Genomic DNA, 23,088 nt, shown 5'->3' on the forward strand with positions numbered 1-23,088 from the left:
ACAAAATTACTCAAGATTCCCAGAATACAGACTTCTTTTCAGCCTATTATTGCAATTACGGTAGTAGGGTACATGCAGTCGGTCACGTTTACAGTGTGTATCTTGTGTCTCCATGGCAGCAAGGACCCAACGCTACATTTTACATTTAAGCGCTAATCATTTTTCTTTCTTTCTTTCTTTCTTTCTTTCTTTCTTTCTTTCTTTCTTTCTTTCTTTCTTTCTTTCTTTCTTTCTTTCTTTCTTTCTTTTGCCCACTTTTCATTTTTGGCCACTTGACTTCATTGAAGTACGGAATAATAGTCACATGCTTTACAATAATTATTGGCCTGGAATGAATGTAACGGTTTACAATGAGAAACAAGAAAAAAAGAAAAACAAACACCGGGCTTGTAATAATCATTTTTAACCAAGAGGGGTCACTGTGGTTTAAACCATATTATTGCTCGAGCGTGCATGAAGACAGGTAATTTTTAGCCATTTGCGAAATTTGCTTGTCACGAAATTTTCAGATAAAATAGCAGCATTAGTCAGATGCAAAGCATATAAACCAAAAACATGTACATTTGTGCAAAAACAATAACTACGATTGTGAGTTGAGTTCAAAATCAAGCCCTTTCATATAACGGTGGTAAAAATAATTGCTGAATCTTTTGAAGCATTACTATTGATTTTTTTTTAACCCCAGGAGAATAAATGTGATTGATCATATCATTCATAAGGAAGGCAATTGTGGTTTTATTAAGACTCAAAAGGCACATCTGGTAGACTTAAAGTAAAAAAAAAAAAAAAATACAGCAAAGAAACTATGTCACAAAATAAATATTCAAATGGTTACTTTGCTTTTAGCAATACCAATAATGCAGTTTGCGTGATGTCCTTTGTTGTGCAACAAGTCTTAAAGACCCTGACATACATCTACAGTACTGTACTTGAAAACAATGTAAGCCACCTAAACGTGGGGAACAATAAACAAGTCAAAAATAACCACAGAAACATCAAGGTATCAAAATTAAAGTCTTAGAAAGCTCCAAAACCACCAACACAACAATTGTAGGGGTATTTGAGGCTTAGTGGCGCAATAGTAGCACAATTTCAACGATAAAGTAAAAATATCTTGAGAATAAAGTTAAATTCTGAAGCCATTCAATGCCAAAGACATGTTTATATGTCTTTCAGTTTTCAAACATTCATTTCCCGGCACTGTACCGATTTTTTTTTAAATGTTTTTCAAGCATTCGTGTAAAAGAGGCTCTGAAAATGGCTGGTACTGATTATTAATAATGCTTTAATTTTCACAAGTAAACGTCAAAATATGCTTAGTGCCATTCAATATTTGTTAAAAACTATTTCAGTGTCGATCTATAGTGTCTCATAATATTACAAATTAATTTTTGAAAAACTACAATGACACACGCATTTTTTTCTGGTAACATTACAACTTTCTCAGTAGTTTTTGCGGCCCTTTGTACTCTAATAACTCATAAAAGTCGTTCAAGAGAATTTAAATGATCTGAGCAGTTTCAAAGGGCAAAACAAGCTGTTAATAACGCGGACTGCTTTGAAAGAATGACAAAATAAAGTTGAGGATTGGGGGGATCAGAGTGCGGATGCCTCTTTCCTTTCACAGTCTTTCCTCCTCCACTTTGTTCATCCTTTTGACAGTTGTGGTAGACCTCCACAGCACAGACCTTCGCTCGCTCAAATATTTTTCAGTCCTATAAATATGGAGTTTGGAAACAGGATTTGTCAGTTTGCATGTGGGCGTCTTTGATATACAGTATGTCATCCTCCATCGAGTGCTCCCCGCGATTAAACGAAGGCTTCCGGGATGTCGGTGCCGTTGATTTTGATGTAGATCTTGGCGTTGTTTTCCTTCTCGTGCCTCTCTTTGTGGAGCATATGTCTGTAGCAAACCAGGTAGAGGGGCAGCAGGAAGCCCAGCATGCTGAGGGCCAGCAGGCCAATGTTGACCTGAAGCGGGGTCACATCGGCATTAGTTTTGCCCACAAGGTTTGCGTATCTGCATGTGTGTCTTTGCCTACCCAGAAGGGGTCTCCCTCCAGGGGTCCCATCATTGCCAAAAAGAGGGGCTGCTGCAGCAGAGCAAACACAGCACTGACTAGTGACTGCATGCCCGTTAGACTGCCAAACTGCGAGGATGGGTACCTAGCATCATACAACAAGTGCATTTAGCTCACGGCTTGAAAGATGATGTACGGTAGCTATGAAGTAGGGCTGCAGCTATCCAGTTTTTTTGGTGTCAGATTTAGCCCATGTCGGGCTCATTTACTGCCATTCAACATTGGAAATATTCTCAATTTTGGACATCTTGAAAATCAGATGTTTTATCATGCATTCCCCCGATTTTTGCATTAACCCTTTCAACGACAACAATGGGGTGCAATCGAAATGTTTGTGTTGACGTCCCAAAACCCCGGGTGGCGCGAGTGGCCAACCTATGACATTAGCAAGACTTTCATCAACTTCATTGGCTTAGCCTGGGCTCCCATAATGCAAAAGTCTTCAAAGTCTTAATATTCAAATTATGACATAATAAATATTCCAATTTTAATTTCGAAAACATATAAATATACAGCGTACTTACTTTTGCTATTTTTGCATTTTTACAATTTTTGTACATAAAGGGGGTGAAGCCCCCCTAACCCCCCTCCAAAAAAAACCAATTATATATTTATGGATGGATGCATAGGGCTGATGCCACTGAACACTTTGAGGTGTTGAAAGTAAATATTAAAGTCAAGATAGTCATGCAAGAAAACTTACACAGCCGCATAAAGGCCACCAACAGCGGAGTGAATGAATCCTCTCACCACAGTATGCAAGATGAATGAAACAATCTGGAACAAGATGGATTTAGAGGAAATTAATTTTTCTGAAAAGAAAACTATACTGTTCCTGTCATGGCATATAAAGAATTAAATTCAATTTGCTGATACCTGCAGAAACCTTGTTAATATCTCACATACCCCTTATAGGGACGTTTCCGCACCAAGTACATATTGCAGAATTTGTTTTACTTTGTTTGTCAATAATAATAATGATAAAAAAATGAACTCCTCACCTGCAGGGGAAGGTTTGGTATAAGGCAAGTGATGCCAAAACCCACCAAAAGGAAATTGGTAAGCACGAATGCTCGCAGAGCGTTGGTCACCTTCTGTGTCTTTCTGTCTCTTCGCTTTTTCTTTGGTTCATCTCTGGTGATGATAAAAGTTATTTTCAATTTTTGCCATTTCAATTCGAAATTTACTAGCATTTATACGTAAAAGTAAAGTGAATCAGAACTATGTTAACATTCTCATATAGTACATCTCAAAGGTCTTGGGTATATCCACAAAAATAAAACTCACTTGCTGGATGCATCCTTTGATTCCTCTCCATCATCACAGTCCTTCAATTTCCAGTCCATAATTTGACCAATCACAGGCGTGGTCATGAGGCAAAGCAGCTGAAGCACGCCGAAGATGGACGAATACAAACTCACTGCGTGATAAGGGTCATATGATTGAATAAATGAGTGAAAAACACCAAATATTTGAGAAAGAAAATAATACGCGAGTTAGAGGCGTTTGTTATGTGGAAGACTGTTGAAGCGATCAGAACGTTTTCATATGAAGTGAAGACTGCGTTAAGCGTAGTTAATTATTAGTAGTCGAGTACTGAACACAAAACTGAACATACAAAAGCGAAATTTCTGAAGCGCTGCTTAAAAGAGTATAAGTACAAAGCCGCTCGTGTGAGGTGCAAACTCAGCTAATAATTACAAGCGCTGACTTCAAGCTAAAATTTAATGATGTCTGAAGGACTCAGGGGGTGAACATGCCTCAATGTCGAGGTCAAACAAGAAATAGAAACACGGGATGTTAGAGGTCAGAGATATGAAACAGAAAAATGTCGCTGAATGTCAAATAAATGCTCACCTATTGAAATAAAAACAACCAAAGCAGTTATTGTTATATGCTAAGCCAGGGGTTTCCTAACTGCGGCACGGGGGCCATTTGTGGCCCGTCATCCAATTGTCAGCGGCCCGCCCGCGGCATACACGTATACAAAGTACAGTATAGAAAAACAAAAGAGATTTTGACACAGCCTACAAGGCTATTTATAAGGAAAGAAAAATACATTAAAAATATATAATTTCTGCAGCTACAACCAACGACGCTCAGATATTGTGAAGCTTTTTACAACAAAATTAGCAAAACTGGCTTCCTCTTCTTAATGCTTGCAGTCAATGTCTTATTTATCATCATTAATGATCCTCAAATAACGTTTTTTGGGAAAAATGGTCACCTGACAAGGATTTGGAGGTCTGGCCCAGGTTACCCCAAAATCAGGAAAAACCTAAACCTTATCTCCCTGAACAGAAAGCTGTTCGGTTTTAAATAATTGCTTGCTTGCATGATATAAGTTTGAATTAAAGTCAAAGAATTTCAAAGCGTCTCCCGCATCCTTCCAATTTTTTGCATGTGGCCCTCACGTGCCAAAGTTTGGACCCCCTTGTGCTAAGCTGTTAAATGTTATATAAATGCTTGTTCATTGAAAGAACGATGGCTGTATAATTTGGAATCTTACCAAGTTCCATTCTTTCCACTGAAAATCAAAGATTGGGAAGAACAATTATTCTACAACCGAGTATCATTGATTCAACAAAAAAATAATAATAGAAAAACCACATAATCATCAATATGAACCAATGAGAATTAAGTCGTGCTGGAGACCGGTCTGAAGACCACTTTTCCATCATCCTGGAAACGAAGGCCCTTTTACTGGATCGGCACTCGCATTTGGAAAGGGCGAAACATTTTCTTCCAGAAGGCGCATCGGATTTTGCACTCAATCCAACGGCATCTCCTGCGACCGACCAACCTGCCGAGTATGTAAAACGCAAGGAGCTAACCTTTGTTGAGGTCACCATCGCTGAGCGCCTCCAGGACGCTGTTCATGGCCCCCATGTAGAACAAGAGACGCAACTGAGTGACCGACATGGTCACCAGGCTGAGCAGGAAGATGGGCGTGGTGATGGTTTTCAGGAAGGACTGGGCTACACAATGGTGGAGATGACTCATTAGGATTCCAGTTAAGAAGCTCTGATGGATAAGCTTGAGCGACTCTTACATTCTTCGTTGGGCTTTTCGTCCAATTCCAGGTCCATGGTGGACAGGCACAGCTTGCCCTCCTTGGTGGGAAGATCTTTCTGCACCAGGCTGTTGCCCACACTGAGACGACGGCCCACTGTGGTCACTTGCCGGTAAAATTGTTTGCCTGTGATTTTGTGGTCAAAGCCCAGCCAGCTGAACTTGATCTTGATACTGAGAAAGAATGATGGCATTGATGAGCTTCAATTTGCTATTTTAATTATACTTAACTATTTTTAATTTTTAAATTAGTCATCCATTATCTGTACCTGTAAATTTAAGTGTGTGTGTCACCATGTGCATGTGGGCAATACTAACGTGTAGTCCATGTCCTCTGGTCCTGGGAAAGGTTCCAAGGGCCAGTTGAAGAAGCAGTTGAAGAAGACCAGTCCAGCGCAGGCCGCCCACACAACCAGAATAGTAATAAATGGCACTCCAAAGTCATAGATCACCTGTGTACAAATGACAGAACAATCGTGATTATAATATTGACTAAAATGCAGGTGAATAAGAACTTGCATTTTACCTTGACGCCAGGGAAAGTGACAGCAGAGGAGGCGTAGGAGCCAATCATCAGGGCGATAAAGGTGGAACGCAGGTCCCCAAACATGTTGGGCAACTTGTGGTGAAAGATACACACATGCATATATTTTATATGACAACACATTCTTTTCCAGCAAAAAAAAAAAGTGTGACACAAGAGTTATAATGTGTGTTCAGAGAAAAGGAAGTAACATGGGTGGCAAACATTGCGAAATAAAGGCATTAACAAGCTCCGCCGTTTCGAGCGACTGAACAACAACAAGCACATTGAATTACATAAGAGACGGGCGAGCAGAGAAAGTAGAGGGGTGCCTCCATGGCGATGAGCCAGTGATTGCTACTGGCTTTTGCCCAAGACCTTTAAGGCCAGATTATTTGCTTATATCAGTCTGAGGGGGAGGCATTTAATAACTGACAAAACCCTTCTTGTTTCCAGATTATGGTGCGTGGTTGTCAAGAAAAGTAAAACGTAGCTGTACGGTATAGGTAGAGGTACGTATAGAGTTCTATTTATATCAGTATTGGAGACATTTTACAGATTTACAAGAGTAAAGCCCTTCTGCAGTGAACAGCATCACCATGGTACACTTTTGGACTGCGCGTGTCCTTATAGGCTCAAACATTAGCGGAGGAGGGGAACAAAAGGGAAAAGAATGCTGTTGTGAATCGTGAAAAGCATCAAATGTTGTTGCTCCTCTCAGACTCAGTCATGTTGATTCAGAGAATAGAAAAGAAGGACTGGAAGTGGTGCGTCATTGCTTTTCTCATTGTTGTATTGTTTTAACTTCACATGCTACGTGCTGTAAATCAGTGGTGTTTATAATGCTGAATCCTGTGTGATTTTTATTCGAAAAGTATCCCCTAACCAGCCCAAAGCATTAAAAAAAGGGTTCAACTCCAGATTGTGTGACATTATTCATTTTATTCAGATGGGGTTATGGTAAGGGTCAGTTGGCTGTGACCCAAATATATAAACCCAAGCTGATATTAATGCATTCACTGCAATTGACAGCAATAGATGTCAAAGATGAATTTTTGCCAGGCTGGGATTGAATGAGGTAAAGAGTTCAGCAAAAATAACCAACATATCTAAATTTCAGAATGCAAAAAGTTGCTTTGTATCACATTGAAAGAGATCCTGCCAGTGAAAGTCATTGTATGTCACTAACATGTACAATTGCCTATATGCGCAGGCTTACCGTGAGGGAGGTGAAGGTCATGCACATGCCACCAAAACCATTGAAAGTCAGTGCGATAAAGATAAGCACTGAGAGTTCTGTAAAGAAAACAGGCAAAAGAGTTCGTTGGTCTGCCGATGGCCAAAGAAATGGACGAATTCCAAATACTGTACCATTTGGTTGGTAGGCTCCATAAGCAATAAGCAGACAAGACAAGCCAAAGCATGTGCTGAAATGACAAGAAACATATTTTGTCATGTAGCTCTTTTGAGATAAGAAAACAGAAGTATGACCTTTAAACTTCATAAAGACTTAAATGATCGCAGATATGCAAAGAGTAACTACGCCTTTGGGTAGTGGTGTCCAAACTATGGCCTTGTGTTTGTTGGATTTAAACGTTGGTTCGGTCTGCTTGCTTCTTATAATGAAAATAATAGGTGCCGTAAGCAACTCCTCTGGCTGCTAACACCCAAAACATTTCGTCCGCTTCAATCTTCCCACTCGCCCGTCACCATAATTAACATAAGAATATGTATGCATATATATTAATTGAATTCAAACTCAAATGCATGACTTTTAATGTGGCGCTCACCTGCCCAACAGTCGGAGTTTACGAGGTCCATATTTGTCCATTACAATTCCCAGTGGTAGCGTGATAGCAGAGAGCAGGAAGGAGCCCACGGTGAAGGCCAGATTCAACATCTCGTCCTGCTCTTTACAAATAAGCCAGCCGTTCATCCTCAAAAGTCCGTCGGCCGGGACCAGGGGCTTCATCTCCACCCCGTCCCCGAGGGCCACCGCGTCCTCTTCAAAGTAGTCGATGTACTCGTCGGGCGCGGGTGTCACCTCCAGGGACGTATTGTAGCTGGAGCTGTTACCTGAAAATGGACGGCCGATGCAACTATCATTTGAGTTGAAATTCTGACACTTCTAACACTTCTCAGATACACTATATCCATTGAACATGATGGTTATACAGTTGTAAGGTATACTTTCAAAGACACAACTGCATGGAATTTTGTTTAACCCAAAAAATTGAGTTACATTAAGAAACAAACAGAAAAAAAAAAATGCACCACTACCCAATTTAAGGAATGAGGTTCCTCATTCAATCCCAAAATGTTGGGCCAAAATGACTGTTATTCAGTGACCTCTCATTTTAAAGTATTATAGTTATATTAAATATATATATATGTATGAATATTTCATATTTAGCACAAACAAAATCATAAAAAAGGTTCAAATATGTACTGGAGAAATTCGTCACAGTATATTTTGTTTAATCCTGCTATCTAACGCATGCTGTATCGCTGGATCATTGATTTCTCGGTTTTGTTTTTACTGGCCGTCGCTCCGTTTCCTCCGCTTCATCACTTTTGCTATCAGCCTGTTATTCCCTCCTGGTCCTTTATCAGCAGACTTTAAACTTCCGTATGGCCGCTAATAAACTGATGCGTGTGCTTTCCTCTGTCGCGTTATCGCCTGTCACATGCCTGCGAAAGAGCTGAGCTGGTGCTATCATCTGTTCTTACATCATCTGCCGTAAGATAAGACCTTTGTATCATCCCTCAGGAAGTTACGCATACAGGTGTGAAGGCCAAATATTTATTGTGGTCAGCGGTTGGCCCAGGTGGAAACAGATTGTTGTTCCATCAAATCATGCAATAAAATAATCCACTTTCGTTTAAATGTTGTATTTTATCGATTGCGTGACAGATGAATAATATTCAGTATAGTTTTCAATGTGTTGATATTTTACTAAAATATTCAATCAATGAAACGGTTGATTTTGAATTTGAACTGTTATTTGACAATGCAATAGTCTGTTGGCGTCATGTTGATAATATCTATCCGTTTTTGTATAAATACGTTAGTGCTAAACATGCATGTTCGGTCTGGTGGAGATTGTTGCTGTAAGCAGGCAATTAAAAAAGAACAAATACAAAAAAAAAGACTAAAAAGAAACATATAACATTTTTTTGAGTAAATATCTGTTGTTATGACCTGCGATGCTTCTTATCCGTGACAAAATTTATTTTTAGGCTCAATTTTTGCTGCTGCGGCTTATATACTCATGCGGCCTATAGTCCGAAAAATGTGGTAATTTGACAACGGAATAATCACATTAACCGATTATCAATGTATCATTAGCTGCAGCCTTGTCAGCCTAGTCTTTGACAAAACTTCCAATTCCATCATTTCAAACTCATTTTACCCTCGCTGAGCTCTTTTGTATGTTTCTAAGAGGAAAAATAAATCTGTGATTTTGGGAGCCAAAAATAAAATATACCATTTCAAAATAACAACTCATTTTCTCATACAGTGAAAAAAAAGATGTGTCGTTGCGTGAGTCCCATTCACTCACCTTCATTGGTGCAGAGGTACGAGTAGAAGCCCTCAGACTTGAGCATAATGAGAAGCGAACCCCATCCCAGGAGGACGGCAGAAAAGAGGAGATTCTCAATGATGGCGGTCACCGCCATCCACCAGCGGCGGGCGAAAGCTGTTGCCAGCGTGGGAGCCATGCTTGAGGTAATAGACGGGCAGGCGCGACGGGTGAGAGACTGAGGGTCCCGAGAAAGGGAAAAAAACAGGGAGTCGTCTGTTGACCGGTGCCGCTGATGAAGGATCGGTGATCACTAACTGGGAAAAAGACAAAAGACAAGAGGGGAGGGGATGTTTTTATAGTCGGCCTATCGCGACAGGAGACTGGAGGCCGCTCAGGGCAACTTTTATAACAATTAACTTTGAACCCTGCCCAAGATAACTGAATATGCTGCGTGCGTGTAAAGCATGCAAACGTCATCAATCAAGAATGTATACGTTAATCTTGCCCCAGACAGATGAATAATATTCAGCGCGGTTATCAATGCTGGCCGATGGCAAAGTATTCATTTGAAATATTTTGCTGGGTCTCTTAGTTATAATATGTAGAAACTGAATGATCACCCTACGTTAAATCAATGAATTGCTCCTGTTTTCTGGGAATAAAAGACCAGAAACTGGTCCAAACTGGGGAAAAACTGGACTCGATCACCTCTGGGCCCCTCGGTCACTCCGCCCCCCCCACTCCTGCCTCCCAGCCTAAATGTCCTCAAGGGCCCATTCAACCGCAACCGCAACAATTACTGTACTCTTGTGGATTCAAACCATAAAGGGAACACCACACGAACAAATTACTGTAGACAAAACCATTTGTTTGCATCAAAAATGACAAAAGAGGAAATCACAATAGTTTTCTGTGAAAAACAGCATATTCCAAAATGAGCTAAAATACAAATATCCATCACCACAAATATGAGCTAAAATACAAATATCCATCACCACAAATATGAGCTAAAATGCAAATATCCATCATCACAAACATGAGTCCTACCTCCTCGGCCTGTTTGCACCGCCAACTATGTTTCAAAGGGCCAAGTTAACTGAGGTTGTCTTTATATACATGCGGTACTGTACAAGGCTGTTGTAGGGCGCCCTCTATCGACAAACACCAGACTGACGTCTTTATCTTTGCAAAACAACTTGACAAAAACAACTGCGGGTCTATTTCGATTGATACTGACATTTGCGACACAAGCACTATTTTGTTGCCTGAAAACCAAGCAAGCAATGAAATTGTGACAGTAAAACATCGAAGCGTGAAATGTGAAGTTAAGTTTGGGACATTTTTATTCAAATCAGGCAAACTGTCGTTTAAGATATAATGAATGGATTCTTTTGATAAGGATGAGATTATTTTGTTCCTTTCAGACTGGGTCCACACCGATACTGCACTGAAACCAGGAATTGATTAATTAGTTCCTCACGTCAACTGTTTGCACTATTGTGAACTGGGCTTGAAAAACGCACTGTAGCAATGTAAATAAAAGGGACATTTTAACAAAAAATGTCTGCAAATTTTGGCTGTTATAGAGCTTAACAAAAAACGTTGATGTTTTATTACTGGTTTATTTAACTAATAAAAGTATACCTTGCTGTACGTTAAGATAAACCTATTCACAACCACTAATGAAATCAAAATAAATTGTTTGAATGCAATTGTATTCATTTTGGGGACATCGGGGTACTTGAAGCATATTTTGCATTGATTGGATTTTAGTGTGTGTGTGTGTGTGTATGTATGTGTGGTAACAGTTTTTTTTCAAATCATTGAAATTACTAATTGCATTTATTTTTTTAGCCAATTACATCTATAGGCACAAAGCATTTTTGGAAAAAAAAAGATAGACTTGAAACAAGAGCGCCGTGCAATTTATCAGAAAGTTACTACATGTCCCAATAACTTTGCTCTTAATTTGAAATGAAAAAATCTATTGTTCCTGTCAAGGTTTTAAAAATCATTAAATATGTTGAGAGCTTCTGTTAAAATTTCACGTAACAGCTGAAGTGTCTCCACGTACCCACAGGGGTACTCGCACCTCCATTTGAGAACCCCAGCGTTACAACGCTGACATATAACCAACATGGAAATGAGCTTCTGAGTGGTCCATCACATTCACTGATCTGCAATGTGTCGTTACAGTTCTCAATCTTCTGTGATATTTTAAAGCATTCTCATTGCGATCACTTGATCTTATCTTAAGTGGAATGGCACACCCATTGGAAGTACATCTTACTATCGCCTAACAGTTGTATGCACAATACTGATCAAAGGCAATTCACCTCAATTTTGACAAGAACGTTTTATTATAGGATTACATTCAAACCAAATATTTGGCGCAGCAGTGCTTTACAAATTCAGCCGACTAAATGAAGAAAAGTGCAATATGACACAGCATACATTTGTACAAAATAGTTCAAAGGGAATTTTACACACACTAGAATCGCACAGTCTTTGACATATTTGGATTGGATCGCCGTAAACAAATACTCGTATGATTTTGCCTCCTTTTTTTCCAGTGTATTGTAACAGTTTTCACAGTCAGTCAGTGCATCCCAGCTACTGCCAAAAGTCCAAATGTGAGGGAGAGATAAAACATCTGCCTGGCAACTTCAGGAGCAGGAGCTGGAGCAGGTCAAACACAGTAGAGCAAAAGAAAAAGAAAAAAACATGTTTTTTTACGCACTAAGCAAATATTTTAATAATAAACTGAAGTATTGCATTATAACAACAATGTGGTCAAAAAAATTCAAATGGTGTCAAAAAAAGATTGACCTAATATTTCAAAGTCAATCAAGTCAATCTATAAGATCGATCTTACCATGCGACATGGCCTCTGATTCTGGAAACAGAGCAAATATGAAATGTGAAGGCAATCTTTTATGTTATATCTTATCATACTCATGCAGATTGTGTATAAGATGTTTTATCAACCTACTATTGATCGTGAAGGTGGTCTCCATGCCTGCGTGGATATGATCAGTCACGTGACAGTGAAGCAGCCACGTTCCCGGATTTCCAGCCACCATCTCCACCGTTTGAAACGTCCCGGGGAAGAGGTCAAACACGTCTGCGCGGTGTATTCGGTCATTCTGGCAAAAAAAAAAAGACTTGCGTACATTGAATACATCTTGCGTGATCCAATTAACTCAATCAGTGCCACTGACGGCTATAGGCGTCAAAAATCCATTTCAGCTGGGCTGACAGAAAGTGAGTTGAGGTTATGAACATCAATGAATGACTAAATCATTGAGCCAATGTAAGACATTTTGTGAGTGTGTGTGTGTGTGTGTGTGAAGCTCACCCTGTAGGTAAAAGTCTCGGCATGAAAATGTACAGTGTGCATATCCACTTCATTGCCCATGCCCAGTAAATACCAGTCAACCTTTTGTCCCTGGGTCATTACCAGTCCATGAAGGTTGCCGTACAGTTTGCCATTAATTCCTACAAAAATAAATAAATAAATAAAGCCTATATAAATGAAATCTGGGGATAACTACAATAAAAATGGAAATAAGTGACCCACTCTGTAAAAAGGGTCTGCATATCCACGGATAAACGTCACATAAATGACCAATGTAGATCTGTGGACCAAAATACTGATTTGATTTGATTTCCCAGCGCTTAAAGGGTTAAAATTGTAATTGCAGTGCATAAAAATAAGGGATTAGTGCATGTATGTAGCTACAGTGTGTGGGAACCTCCCCTAACTTCATTTCACAAATGTTTAAGTTTAAATTCATCATAATGTTAACCTCCAAATGAATATACTTAAGGACAGCCATGTTGTTTACGACGCAAGTTTATAATCCATGCATTATCCGAGACGTTCTTCATGAGGGAATATTGTTAATCGTCGTGAGCAAGATTTCTTTCTGTGGTGTGTCTATTTTTAATTTTGAACGAACATATTCTTTCATGCACTAAGGCAATTTTTTGGTCACAAACATAATTGTCAACTCTACTTTTGTTCATAGGCAATAATCATTTTCTGATGAAATTCGTAAATCAAACTTCTTATGGGTTTAAGATTATTAAAGAGAGGATGATGCCACGGTAGATGAAATGCGAGGTCAAAGGGATTTTCAAAGTTGTTTTGATAATATCATCAAATTACTGTTTCTGCCCATTTTCATCAAACTTCCTCAGCTTTTAAAGGCTTAAAATCTCAAATGTCGCATTCTAAAATTCTTCAGTTCGCTTCTATCGCAGATGGTCTTACCGTGCATTTTGTTGCTCTCCTCAAATTCTTCATCTGGTATGAAGGTATCGGGATCTACCTCGAGGTATGTTCTGATGTTCTCGTTCAAATAGTGGGACTGGTTTTCATCATGCACCATGAAAAACAGAGCAAACTCCTTTTCTATGTCGAGCCTTTGGCGGTCGGGCCCCTCGCCCCTCAGAGTCCTGCGTCTGCACACCACCAGCGGGCCCAGAAGACCACTGTATAAATCCTGACAATGACAAAACACGTCATCATGAACTTTCCTTCAACATTTTTGCGTACTCTAAAAGAAGAACCCAATTATGGGTCAAAAAAGGACCGATTGCGACTTGGGTGAACCTGACCCGATTTTTTTTTGCAGGAATTGGAAACATTAAGCCATGTTAAAGGCCTCATCAGAATCCACTCTTCAAAGGAATAGTTTCTACATGATTATATTTCCTTTGTTTTGAGGGAACAGGACTTTGACTACGGGTGTCCATTCATACAGAAAAACATTTGTCAGGTCAAAGGGCGCTGATTTTGGCTCAATCTCTATTGTAGTTAATTCCAAAGGTCTTTGAGATTCCAGGGAAATTAATGGTTTGAGTCGAACCCCAGATTGATCTATTGACCAAGAAAGAGATGTCCGTACGTTCCATTTCCACATGACAGAGAAGTGAATAATTAACAGGTTCTTATGACACATTGTAAAGTGTGTGCTTTATTGTATATAAAGGCAATGTGTACCTTGATGAAGTCGACGTCAGAGTAGTAGGCGTAGGAAATACAGTTGGGATCCGAGTCGCCCGGTCCGGAGCTTTCAGGGACATTCCACGATAGAATTGTCAAGAAGCCTGATAACAGAAAATCGATAACACTCAAAGAGCAATCGCCAGCCGATAATTTCTGCAATTTTTTTCCATTTTCTTACCAGGCTGGACAGCTGGAGAAGGTCCAAAGGCCTTAACTCCATGTGCAGTCATGCTAAATGGATGCCTGGCTTTGTTTTTGAACATGATCGCAATCTCTTCTCCCACCTCGGCTTTGATGATGGGACCTACGCGAAAAACGATTAGCTTCTAGCTTTGCCTATTAAAATAGCATAAATGTCTTGAGTTGTACCATGTATTGGACTTGATTATATTGAATCGAAAGCTTACCCAAAATTCCCAAGTGTTCTTGATTGACATTCCTTTTCTTCTCAACTGCGAAGGTTTCATCTGTGTATTCTCTATACACGACCTTCCGGTAGCGCGAGCCAATTCGGTTCTTCCCTCTCCCCACAAATATATTGCCTGGACTGCAAAATATGTTTCCCTTGCATTAAAAACCGGTGGTAAGTTAGTTCCTAAATCTCTGACTCATATACCTGTCCTCTGATGTGCTGTGGTGTTTCTCCAGCTCCCACTCTCTGCTGGGTGAGTAGTCCCACTCTATTTCTTCAGCGGCGATAAAATACTGAACTTTTTTTGTAGGCGCTGTGTGTAAGCTCTTCACGTTGCGGCCTGGGCAAGAGGCCACCCTGTACTGTTGCTTCATGCCGCCCGAGTAGTGGTCTGTTACTCTGCAGCTCACCTCGTAAGTGCCTATGGTAGAAGTAAAGAAAACGGTCGGCATCGGAATTTCTTTCATTCTATGCTTCTGACTTTGTGGAGAAGGTTTGGGGAAGGCTATTTTCAATGAATTTTAGCTCCAACACTGAACAATTGTGTTGTAGTTTCAGAAAAATACTCAAAAATCTAATTCACTGCCGTTGATGACTACAGACATCAAATATACTTTTTAATGGTGTGGAATATTTGAATTGCATGATGCGCAGTGATTCATTATCAACATTTTCATTAGGTAACTGGTGAATAGAGTAGCTTCTCCTTGAACTATGCATGGGAGGAATCCCTAACGTCTGCGTAGGATGAAATACTTTGCATATTTCTAGTGCAGGAAATAAAAAGAATGTTGTCGTTTCCCAGATGACGACTTGGATATCTCAGTACTGTCTGCGGAAATCCGCACGTGTTTATATCCAAACAAGATTGTTGATGATGTATCTGCTTGTCAAACACGCTCATAGATGAATGGGTGACCCCTCCCCATTTTCTCAGAAAACAGGATGTACACGTTTGAGAGACTGACCAGGAGTGTGCGGCTGCATTTCCACACTAGTTGTGGTGTGGGGAAAGAGGTTGAGGGTGTCTCGTGTGGTGCCCTGCTTCTTGAAGATGTTCCCTTCGAAATAAACGCCGTGGATGTCCACCTCGGTGCCCAGACCGAAGGTGAACCACATGACTTTGTCTTCGGCACACATGTCCAGTCCTGGAAGGTTCCCGTACATGCGCCCGTTTACGGCTGTTGAAATGCAGGAAAACACACCGGAAGGAATGAATCCGCAGCACCATACTAGATGTTTCTCACTATAGCTTTTTGCCGCTATATATTTACCCGAGTCACCAACGCTATACAGCGTTCCCTTACTATAGTGGAAGTGTGGAATTTATTTATGTAACATGAGTTTGCTATTGTGCATATACTCGATGCATGGTGGCCATGATTTATGATCTCCATTTTAAGTGTTTTGCCATCATATTGTGGCATCCATACACAATAAAAGTTGGAGGTGCTCACCGTGCATCTTGTTGCTCTCCTGGAAGTCTTCATCATCTACATTTGTCTCTTTAGTGCCAAATTTGTCGATGTTCTCGGTCAAATACCAACTGAGGTTTTCATCCATGACAGAAAAGAGGAGAAATAACTCCTTGTCCACACCCTTCAGATAATAAAGAGGGTGGAGGGAAAGACATCAGGAAGGCAGGAGATCCATTCAGTCCTTTGAGGTTGTTTTTTAAATGTGCTTTACAAAGAAACGTCCACTTGACGACTAACCTGAATTCCGTTCTCCCCCAAAGTTCCTCTGGTGCAAACGAGCAGGGGTCCCACTAACCCCGAGTTGGTGTCTTCAACAGGCGCAGTTGCAGAGTAGTACAAGTAAGGGATGCAGGGAGAGTCCGAGGATGAGGGACCTTCCAGCACTTGCCAGGTGTAGTTGAAGGTCTCCCCCGGAGCGACGTGGGCACCAGGTTTCTCAACGCCTTTTGCACAGAACTGCGGCTGTCACACCCGGTACCGCCATCTAGCTCATTTTCATGAGGCCACACGGGTTACTCACCGTCGTTATAGCCGCTTCCTTGAAAGCGTTTTTCGTAATGCAGGCCATGAGGAAGAATGCTGTAGCTTCTATCGGCCCGATTGAAAAAGGTCACTCTGAGGGTGTCTCCTTCCTCAGCCCTCAAAACTGGACCTTAACAATTACAGCGCACATTTGAAGGATACTGCGCTATGCCACTGGAAAACAAAGATAAGCCTCACCTAAGATTCCCAAATGGAGAGAGTCGGAACTTTGCGATTTTTCCGTGCTGAATGTACCGTCAGTGTACTCTTTGTAGACGACCTTAACGTAGGTCCCGCCGATCCGACCGCCATCTTTACCAAAAAAGGTCTCTGAAGGACTGTAAAAGAGCAAGCGTACCAACTCAGCTTGTATTAAAATAAATACAGTATAGTACAATAACATTAAAGAGCCTGCAATGATGAAGTTAAAATAATTTGTATGCTCCTATGCAATTTTTAAAACTATAATCATGTTCATTTACAATAAAAACACAAGATTAGAGTATAGAGCTGCCAAAATTGATTACTGGACAACTAATTAGTTACAAAATGAATTGACAAATGTGTATTTAAGTGATAAGTAATCTGAAAAAGACAAAGCAAAATACAATTTCATCCAGTATGATTAATCAATGGAATGATCAATAGAATAATCAATCCTAAAAATATTCGATAGTTCCCTATTAACAATAGACGTTCAGTTTTAGTAATAGATGTTCAGTATTTTGTCAAATTTGGCATCTGCCTTTTTTAAAGATCAATGCAAGTCTGTGTTAAATCTTGAGTACACTATTTATTTAATTTTTCAATATTTTGGCAGCATTTCAGTCCGTGTCCTATATATACCTGTCGTCGTCAGTAAGGGAAACATTTCGGATCACATCTTTTTCCAAGGGAGCGTAGTTCCACAGTATTTTCTCTGCTGCGATGTAGTAATTCCTGACAATGCCACTCATCTCTGCGGAGCCGGTCTCATTGCTGCAGGATTTCACTTCATAAAAAGCCTGCATCCCAGCTGGAAGAGGAAATGTTTTTTTTACATAGGCTTGGGACGTCTATTGAGGCGACAGTCAACCTGTAACTTCAATCTCTTAACTAAAATGCGCTGCATTAAAAAAAGATCAATTAAAATGCAGTTATAGAAAATCTAATAACAAAAATGAATGGCATTCCCTTTCTTTTATTGTAATTATGTAGCGCTCAATCACATCCCTGTTGGAAGGGCTCGGAACAGCTTTGAGATATCCTGCAAGTTTCGCATGTTTACTGTACGGGACCAGATGGGGAGTGAGGTTAAAGGTCAATCGCCCTACCCTGCAGGTGGTCATTAACTTGGCAGGTCAGCAGCCACTTGCCCCCTGCTGTCGGGACCATCTCAGCTGTCGCGAAAGTGGCTGGGAAAAGGCTGACTACATCAGTTCTGTGGCCGCGGTCCAGTATGGTATTTCCATGGAAAAAGGCAGAGTGAATATCCACCTCGTTACCCATGCCAAACAAATGCCAAGACACGGCACGCTGCTGGCATAGTTCCATTCCGGGCAGGTTACCAAACATGTACCCGTTAATGGCTGTTACACAAGCAGAGGTTAGAGAAAAGGAAATGGCTGAAAGAAACATTTTGCAGAAGGTTAAGAAAATGTTTTACCGTGCATCAGGTTTGACTCCACAAAGTCTTCGTTTTCATCGTCCACCCCAGCCGGGTCGATACATTTCTGAATGTTGTCCTCGAGGTACCAACTCAGGTTCTCGTCCACTATGCTAAACATCAGGAAAATATCCTGGGCCACATCGTTGCGAGCTAAGCCTTCTTCACTACTCTCCATCAGAATTCCTGAAAAATTAGATATTGTTCTAGGTGCAATACACACTGAAGGTCAAATTACTCTATATTAATGCTTATTATGCTTAGGTTATTTCCAAGCTTATACTATGTTCCTCGTTGGAAACATGGCCTGAGTCCTCTTTATTCTTCCTCCCGTATGCCTTATGTTTAATTTTTTCTCACCTAAGATCTTGAGTCTTGTTTTTTCTTCCTCCCCTGTGCCCCATGTTTTTCTTTTCTCTTCTAAAATCACTGAACACTTTGAAGCGAGTACCGACAGGCCTTTCCGTCCTGTCTCCTGTTTGCATGTTTCTTGGACGCTTTGAGCCCATTAAGTGAAATTTTGTTGCCTTGTAATATTAAAGATACCTTGTGAAGATGACTTTACTTGAAGATAGTTTCACAGTCATAATAAAGAAAGCGTAACTGTGACTATGAGGTAAATGCGACCCTTTGGAAAAGATTAATTTGACACCGCTGCATTAGAACATGTCAACAGTAAACCTTTTGGATGTGAACCATTAATGGTGACACTGGCACTCAGCTCTGTATTCTATTATTTTATTTAAGAAGAAAAAAACAAATCGGTAACAGTAAACGCAATCAGTAGGTCCTAACATGTAAAGACATACCTTTCTTGCATGTAAGCAGTGCCCCGATAAGTCCAGAGGCGATGTCCCGGGGGGCATCCAAATGAGAGTGGTACACCCAGGTCAAGCAGTTGGCATCGTCATCGGTTGGGGCAAATTCGGGCCTGACCTCCCAGCGGTATGTATAGCTTCCCCCTGGTGGTACGGAGTCATCATTTTTGAGGAGACCAGATGTCCCATCTGGATAAAGTGCTCCTGGAAGGCAAACAAAAAAGTCAGTTTCACTTTCAGTTCACATTTAAAATTTACTGTACACATTGTGTCGGGGGGTTTAAAGGGAAAGTCCAACCCCAAGAGTTTCTTCACAATAATATGTTCTATGTGGGCCCAATGTTCTAAACACGTTATACTTATTATTTTCGTATTTGTTGTATGAATAAAGCGACAAAATCCAGCTCTTTATATATATACGTCATTGGACGGCCTTTTTGACCCTTGCTGTCAGATAAAAAACGTTTTAGTCACTCATGGCTCAGATAATCATCTTTCACAGCTATCTATTTTTCTGAGTTTGGTCATTACTGCAGATGTTCACAAACTTGATATTGGGGCCCTCTGTGATTTTCAGTCAACAAAAATGTCAGATACATTGTACATATTTTTGTGAACACAATTTGGGGGTTGACCTTCCCTTTAACACTTTGAGTGCCCTTGATGTGAAAAGATGTCACCCTGTGGTGGAGCACTATTAATGTCATTTGATGTGGTTGCTTTTTAAATGGGGATGTGAGGAGAAAATGTTTTGTGAATTTAAAAAAAACTAAGTTCAAAACTGGCTATGCCACAGGGTATTTGACATGACACTATTTTTTTTCAGAATGTGCTGATTTTATCAGTATTTCCTCAAGTGACAAAAAACAGCCCTTTTTCCTCTTTTTCCTTCTTTTACCTAATGTTCCCCACCCTTCCTCTTTTATCAAGCTCTATTAAAACAAAGAAAAGACTTGGGCATGCCTTATCAACATCTCAAAACGGGAGAAAGCTTTTGTGTTGTTGTTTGTCTTCTGTGTTCTTTTTTGGGTAAATACTTTTCTACTTTTGGTTTCAGTTCCTAAGGGAAAACTCAAAGGCAGTGACCCACTCTGCCCTTAATAGTGGGGGGATGGGGACCTGTTGCCTAACAAAGGGGTTGAAAAATACCTTAGCATTATCGTCCTGAAAGATGTCCCGTATAGAAAACAGACATCAAGGTGTTGATATAAATGTAATGATGATGAATGTGCGTCTGTTCTTGCCACCACAAATCTTGTTTTACATTTTTTGGCAGGCACTTAAGACAACTATTCTGTACCGTGGAAGCATTAAAAAAGTCAGTCATGAAACATAAACACTATCTACCTTCCATGTTCTTCTCATAGAAAACTCCATGGGGATGCATTGAGTAGTTCCTGGATGCCATGTTTTTCAAGTGGACCACGATGATGTCGTCGACCTCCGCTCGCAATGTGGGTCCAAGGAAGCCCAACCACGCGGGTCGGGGGGCTTGTTGGCTGTAAGTGGCATCGGTGAACTGTCGGAACATGGCTTTTTTATACACACTGCCAATTCGCTGGGGTCCTCTTGTCAGAAAGACTGATGCATCCCTGAAATGGATAAAAATAAAAAAAATAAAAAAATACGATTTCTTGGAAATCCGGGACTGTTCCCAAATTTGTGTTAGCTCTGTGATCCACTACATGTAAAATAGCCGTAACGGAGGAACGATTAACCGATTATTAACATTTTTGATAATTGCTTTATTGGTCAGATTTATTGTTTTTCTTTAAAACTGTCCAAATCCTCAGAATTCCAACTAACAGTTAATATTTTCCAGTCACCGTTATTCTCCATGATAATCTACTGCATGTTTTGAATCAAAATAAAATTTTAGCAAACATAGTTTTTGTCTATTTTCCACCACATTACACAACAAAGCATGAAGTGAATACAATTATTGTGTCTACTGTACTTTTAATTTGACATGTTTTATGTTTGAGAAATGATGGAAGTTAACCGATTAATCAAGCAAATGACCTGTTTAGTAATCGGCTGTTCTACTGATAGTTAGTCACACCCCAAATATAGAAAAATATGGGTTTAGACCGCCGTGAGACAGGTTAGTTTTGCCCAACTGATAATGTGTTTACTATATATAAAAGTATATAATTTATTATTGAAATAAAAAGAGTACACAAAGGTAAATCCACTCATGTCAGTATGTCTTAAAAACACGGGCTGGGGTTTGTCTTTTTTATGAAGTACACTTAGTGTATTGCCCTTTTGGAGGGTCTAAAAAAATGACGCAAAGGACGTTTGGAGTCCACACATCTGAATTACAAAAGCTGTAATTTATCTTCATTCATTGTGAGTCTAAGAACTGAGTCACCAGTTCAAATGTCACTAATGCCACAACAAGTTGAATGGCCTGTAAGTAGGTGAATTGATTCAGACATTATAAGGCGGAGAACATTTCTAAAATGGCCAAAACTGAAAAAGGAAAGCGAAATGAGTCAAAGGTTCAAATCTGCTTATGCTAAAATGCTTAGTCTGACACCAGCCAAAAAATGTAAACCACAGTGATTGTTGGCTTCCGGAGGGGAAAAAAAGAAGTCTGGCAAATTCAGTAACTTAAAAATGTCCAATATTATGCAATCAAGTTCCTTTGGTTTGCTTCAAACAAGAACTTTGTGACTGTTTAGACTCACTTGTATATGGTGGACTTTTAATTTACGTTGTGACGAAAGCGGTTCAAATTGTGCAAATTAAATCTGTATTTGATCATTAACATAATCGGTAATTGATGCCCTAATCTGGATTGATAATCTTAGAATATTTATTGCAGAACATGACTAAACAGATGTGCTAAACAGACTTTGCACTAGCCCTATCGCATTATGTCAAAATATTTCATTACTTTATACATTTAAGGTTCTGCTCCTAATAGAGTGAATTTGTATTACAATTAAGTAAATAAGGACAACAACTACATATCTGAGTTTTGAGCTGAAAGGGAGTGGACGTCCCACCAAGTTCAAGTTTTATGAGAGGTGTGTGTTTTATTACAGCCAATGAAAACTGAATGCTAGTCGCAAAAGAGGTCAAACTGTCAGCCTTTGACCTCTAGTGCGGAAACACGTTCCCCTGAGTCACTGCTGACCTCAATGTGCATCCTCCGGCTCCTAAGAAAAAGAACTTTTTACATGTATTTTTTGACTCAAGATGTACTCACTCATCATTTGCGACGTCCACGTTGTTGAGCAGGTTTTTTCCACTTGGCGCATAATCCCACAAGTCCTCGATGACCGCCACATAGTAGACTCTTTCTCGGCCGTGAGTCCCTTCTGCAGCCAGACCGAAGATAAACAAAAAACAGCCGCATAATGTCAAAGACCGCTCCATGGTCGCGCCGGAGCAGAGAGACGGTTCACCCGAAAAGAAACAAAAGGAGGGGGCAAAAATGCACGGACCGTTTTAGAGTGAATGCAACAGGTCAGAGGACTTGAGAGTTGTGTGTGAAAGCAAACAGTCTCTCTATTGAGGCAGGAAAGCAGCGACCGCCTCCACGGAATGATGCGTATAAAAAGTACGCTATATCATCCCGCGATAATCATGAGAGATTTGTCATAATTGTGTAGCCTGCTGGGAAATTAAATCAACGGCTGCAATTATGTGAAAGTGCATAGTCGAGAGTCAAGGGAATTTGTGAATTGGCTGTCAAATTTCCACATGAGGATGGATGAGATCATTTTCTTCACTTGTTTGCGTGTGCGTTTCTATAAATTCATTAGATTAAACAAAAATAAATCAAATCCTAATTTCTGTTCAAAATCAAAAAGATATTTTGTACAGTATATTACATTTTTTGATGAGCGTTGGCTCTAAACTGCAGTCATTATAAATTATATTAACGTAAGAAAAAGATTTTATTTCCATTTAATCTGTTTTCCATTTAATCAAACTGTTTTCTATATTATCATTGTAATGTCTGGATGGATGGATGGATGTCTT

The 23,088-nt window shown here is 40.0% G+C and overlaps 2 protein-coding genes across 3 annotated transcripts; both read right to left on the minus strand.

Moving 5' to 3' along the window:
* Nucleotides 1–708: 708 nt before the first annotated feature.
* Nucleotides 709–9,517, minus strand: slc43a2b (solute carrier family 43 member 2b). Of its 2 annotated transcripts, XM_088440837.1 has the most exons (14): nucleotides 9,240–9,517; nucleotides 7,467–7,752; nucleotides 7,048–7,103; nucleotides 6,896–6,972; nucleotides 5,680–5,772; nucleotides 5,472–5,605; nucleotides 5,134–5,327; nucleotides 4,916–5,059; nucleotides 4,591–4,608; nucleotides 3,369–3,501; nucleotides 3,083–3,215; nucleotides 2,785–2,858; nucleotides 2,043–2,166; nucleotides 709–1,971 (listed from the first exon to the last, which is right to left on the minus strand). In XM_088440837.1, the coding sequence occupies exons 1-14, from the start codon at nucleotides 9,397–9,399 to the stop codon at nucleotides 1,810–1,812; spliced, it is 1,788 nt and encodes a 595-aa protein (XP_088296963.1). In that variant the 5' UTR covers nucleotides 9,400–9,517; the 3' UTR covers nucleotides 709–1,809. The 2 variants fall into 2 exon arrangements, with proteins under 2 accessions (XP_088296963.1, XP_088296964.1); XM_088440838.1 differs by lacking the exon at nucleotides 4,591–4,608.
* Nucleotides 9,518–11,655: 2,138 nt separating this feature from the next.
* On the minus strand, nucleotides 11,656–22,568 carry LOC148408634 (ferroxidase HEPHL1-like). The gene is made up of 20 exons (XM_088441042.1): nucleotides 22,310–22,568; nucleotides 20,440–20,684; nucleotides 19,084–19,296; nucleotides 18,275–18,460; nucleotides 17,943–18,197; nucleotides 17,476–17,644; nucleotides 16,828–16,967; nucleotides 16,628–16,759; nucleotides 16,345–16,550; nucleotides 16,087–16,228; nucleotides 15,598–15,810; nucleotides 14,834–15,050; nucleotides 14,625–14,764; nucleotides 14,396–14,521; nucleotides 14,212–14,318; nucleotides 13,480–13,711; nucleotides 12,562–12,701; nucleotides 12,196–12,349; nucleotides 12,079–12,099; nucleotides 11,656–11,882 (listed from the first exon to the last, which is right to left on the minus strand). The coding sequence occupies exons 1-20, from the start codon at nucleotides 22,477–22,479 to the stop codon at nucleotides 11,803–11,805; spliced, it is 3,288 nt and encodes a 1,095-aa protein (XP_088297168.1). The 5' UTR covers nucleotides 22,480–22,568; the 3' UTR covers nucleotides 11,656–11,802.
* Nucleotides 22,569–23,088: the final 520 nt, after the last annotated feature.

This window comes from Hippichthys cyanospilos, chromosome 18, assembly GCF_059441005.1.
Source record: "Hippichthys cyanospilos isolate Australia breed blue-spotted pipefish chromosome 18, RoL_Hcya_1.0, whole genome shotgun sequence".
In the NCBI taxonomy this organism is placed as follows: Eukaryota; Metazoa; Chordata; class Actinopteri; order Syngnathiformes; family Syngnathidae; genus Hippichthys; species Hippichthys cyanospilos.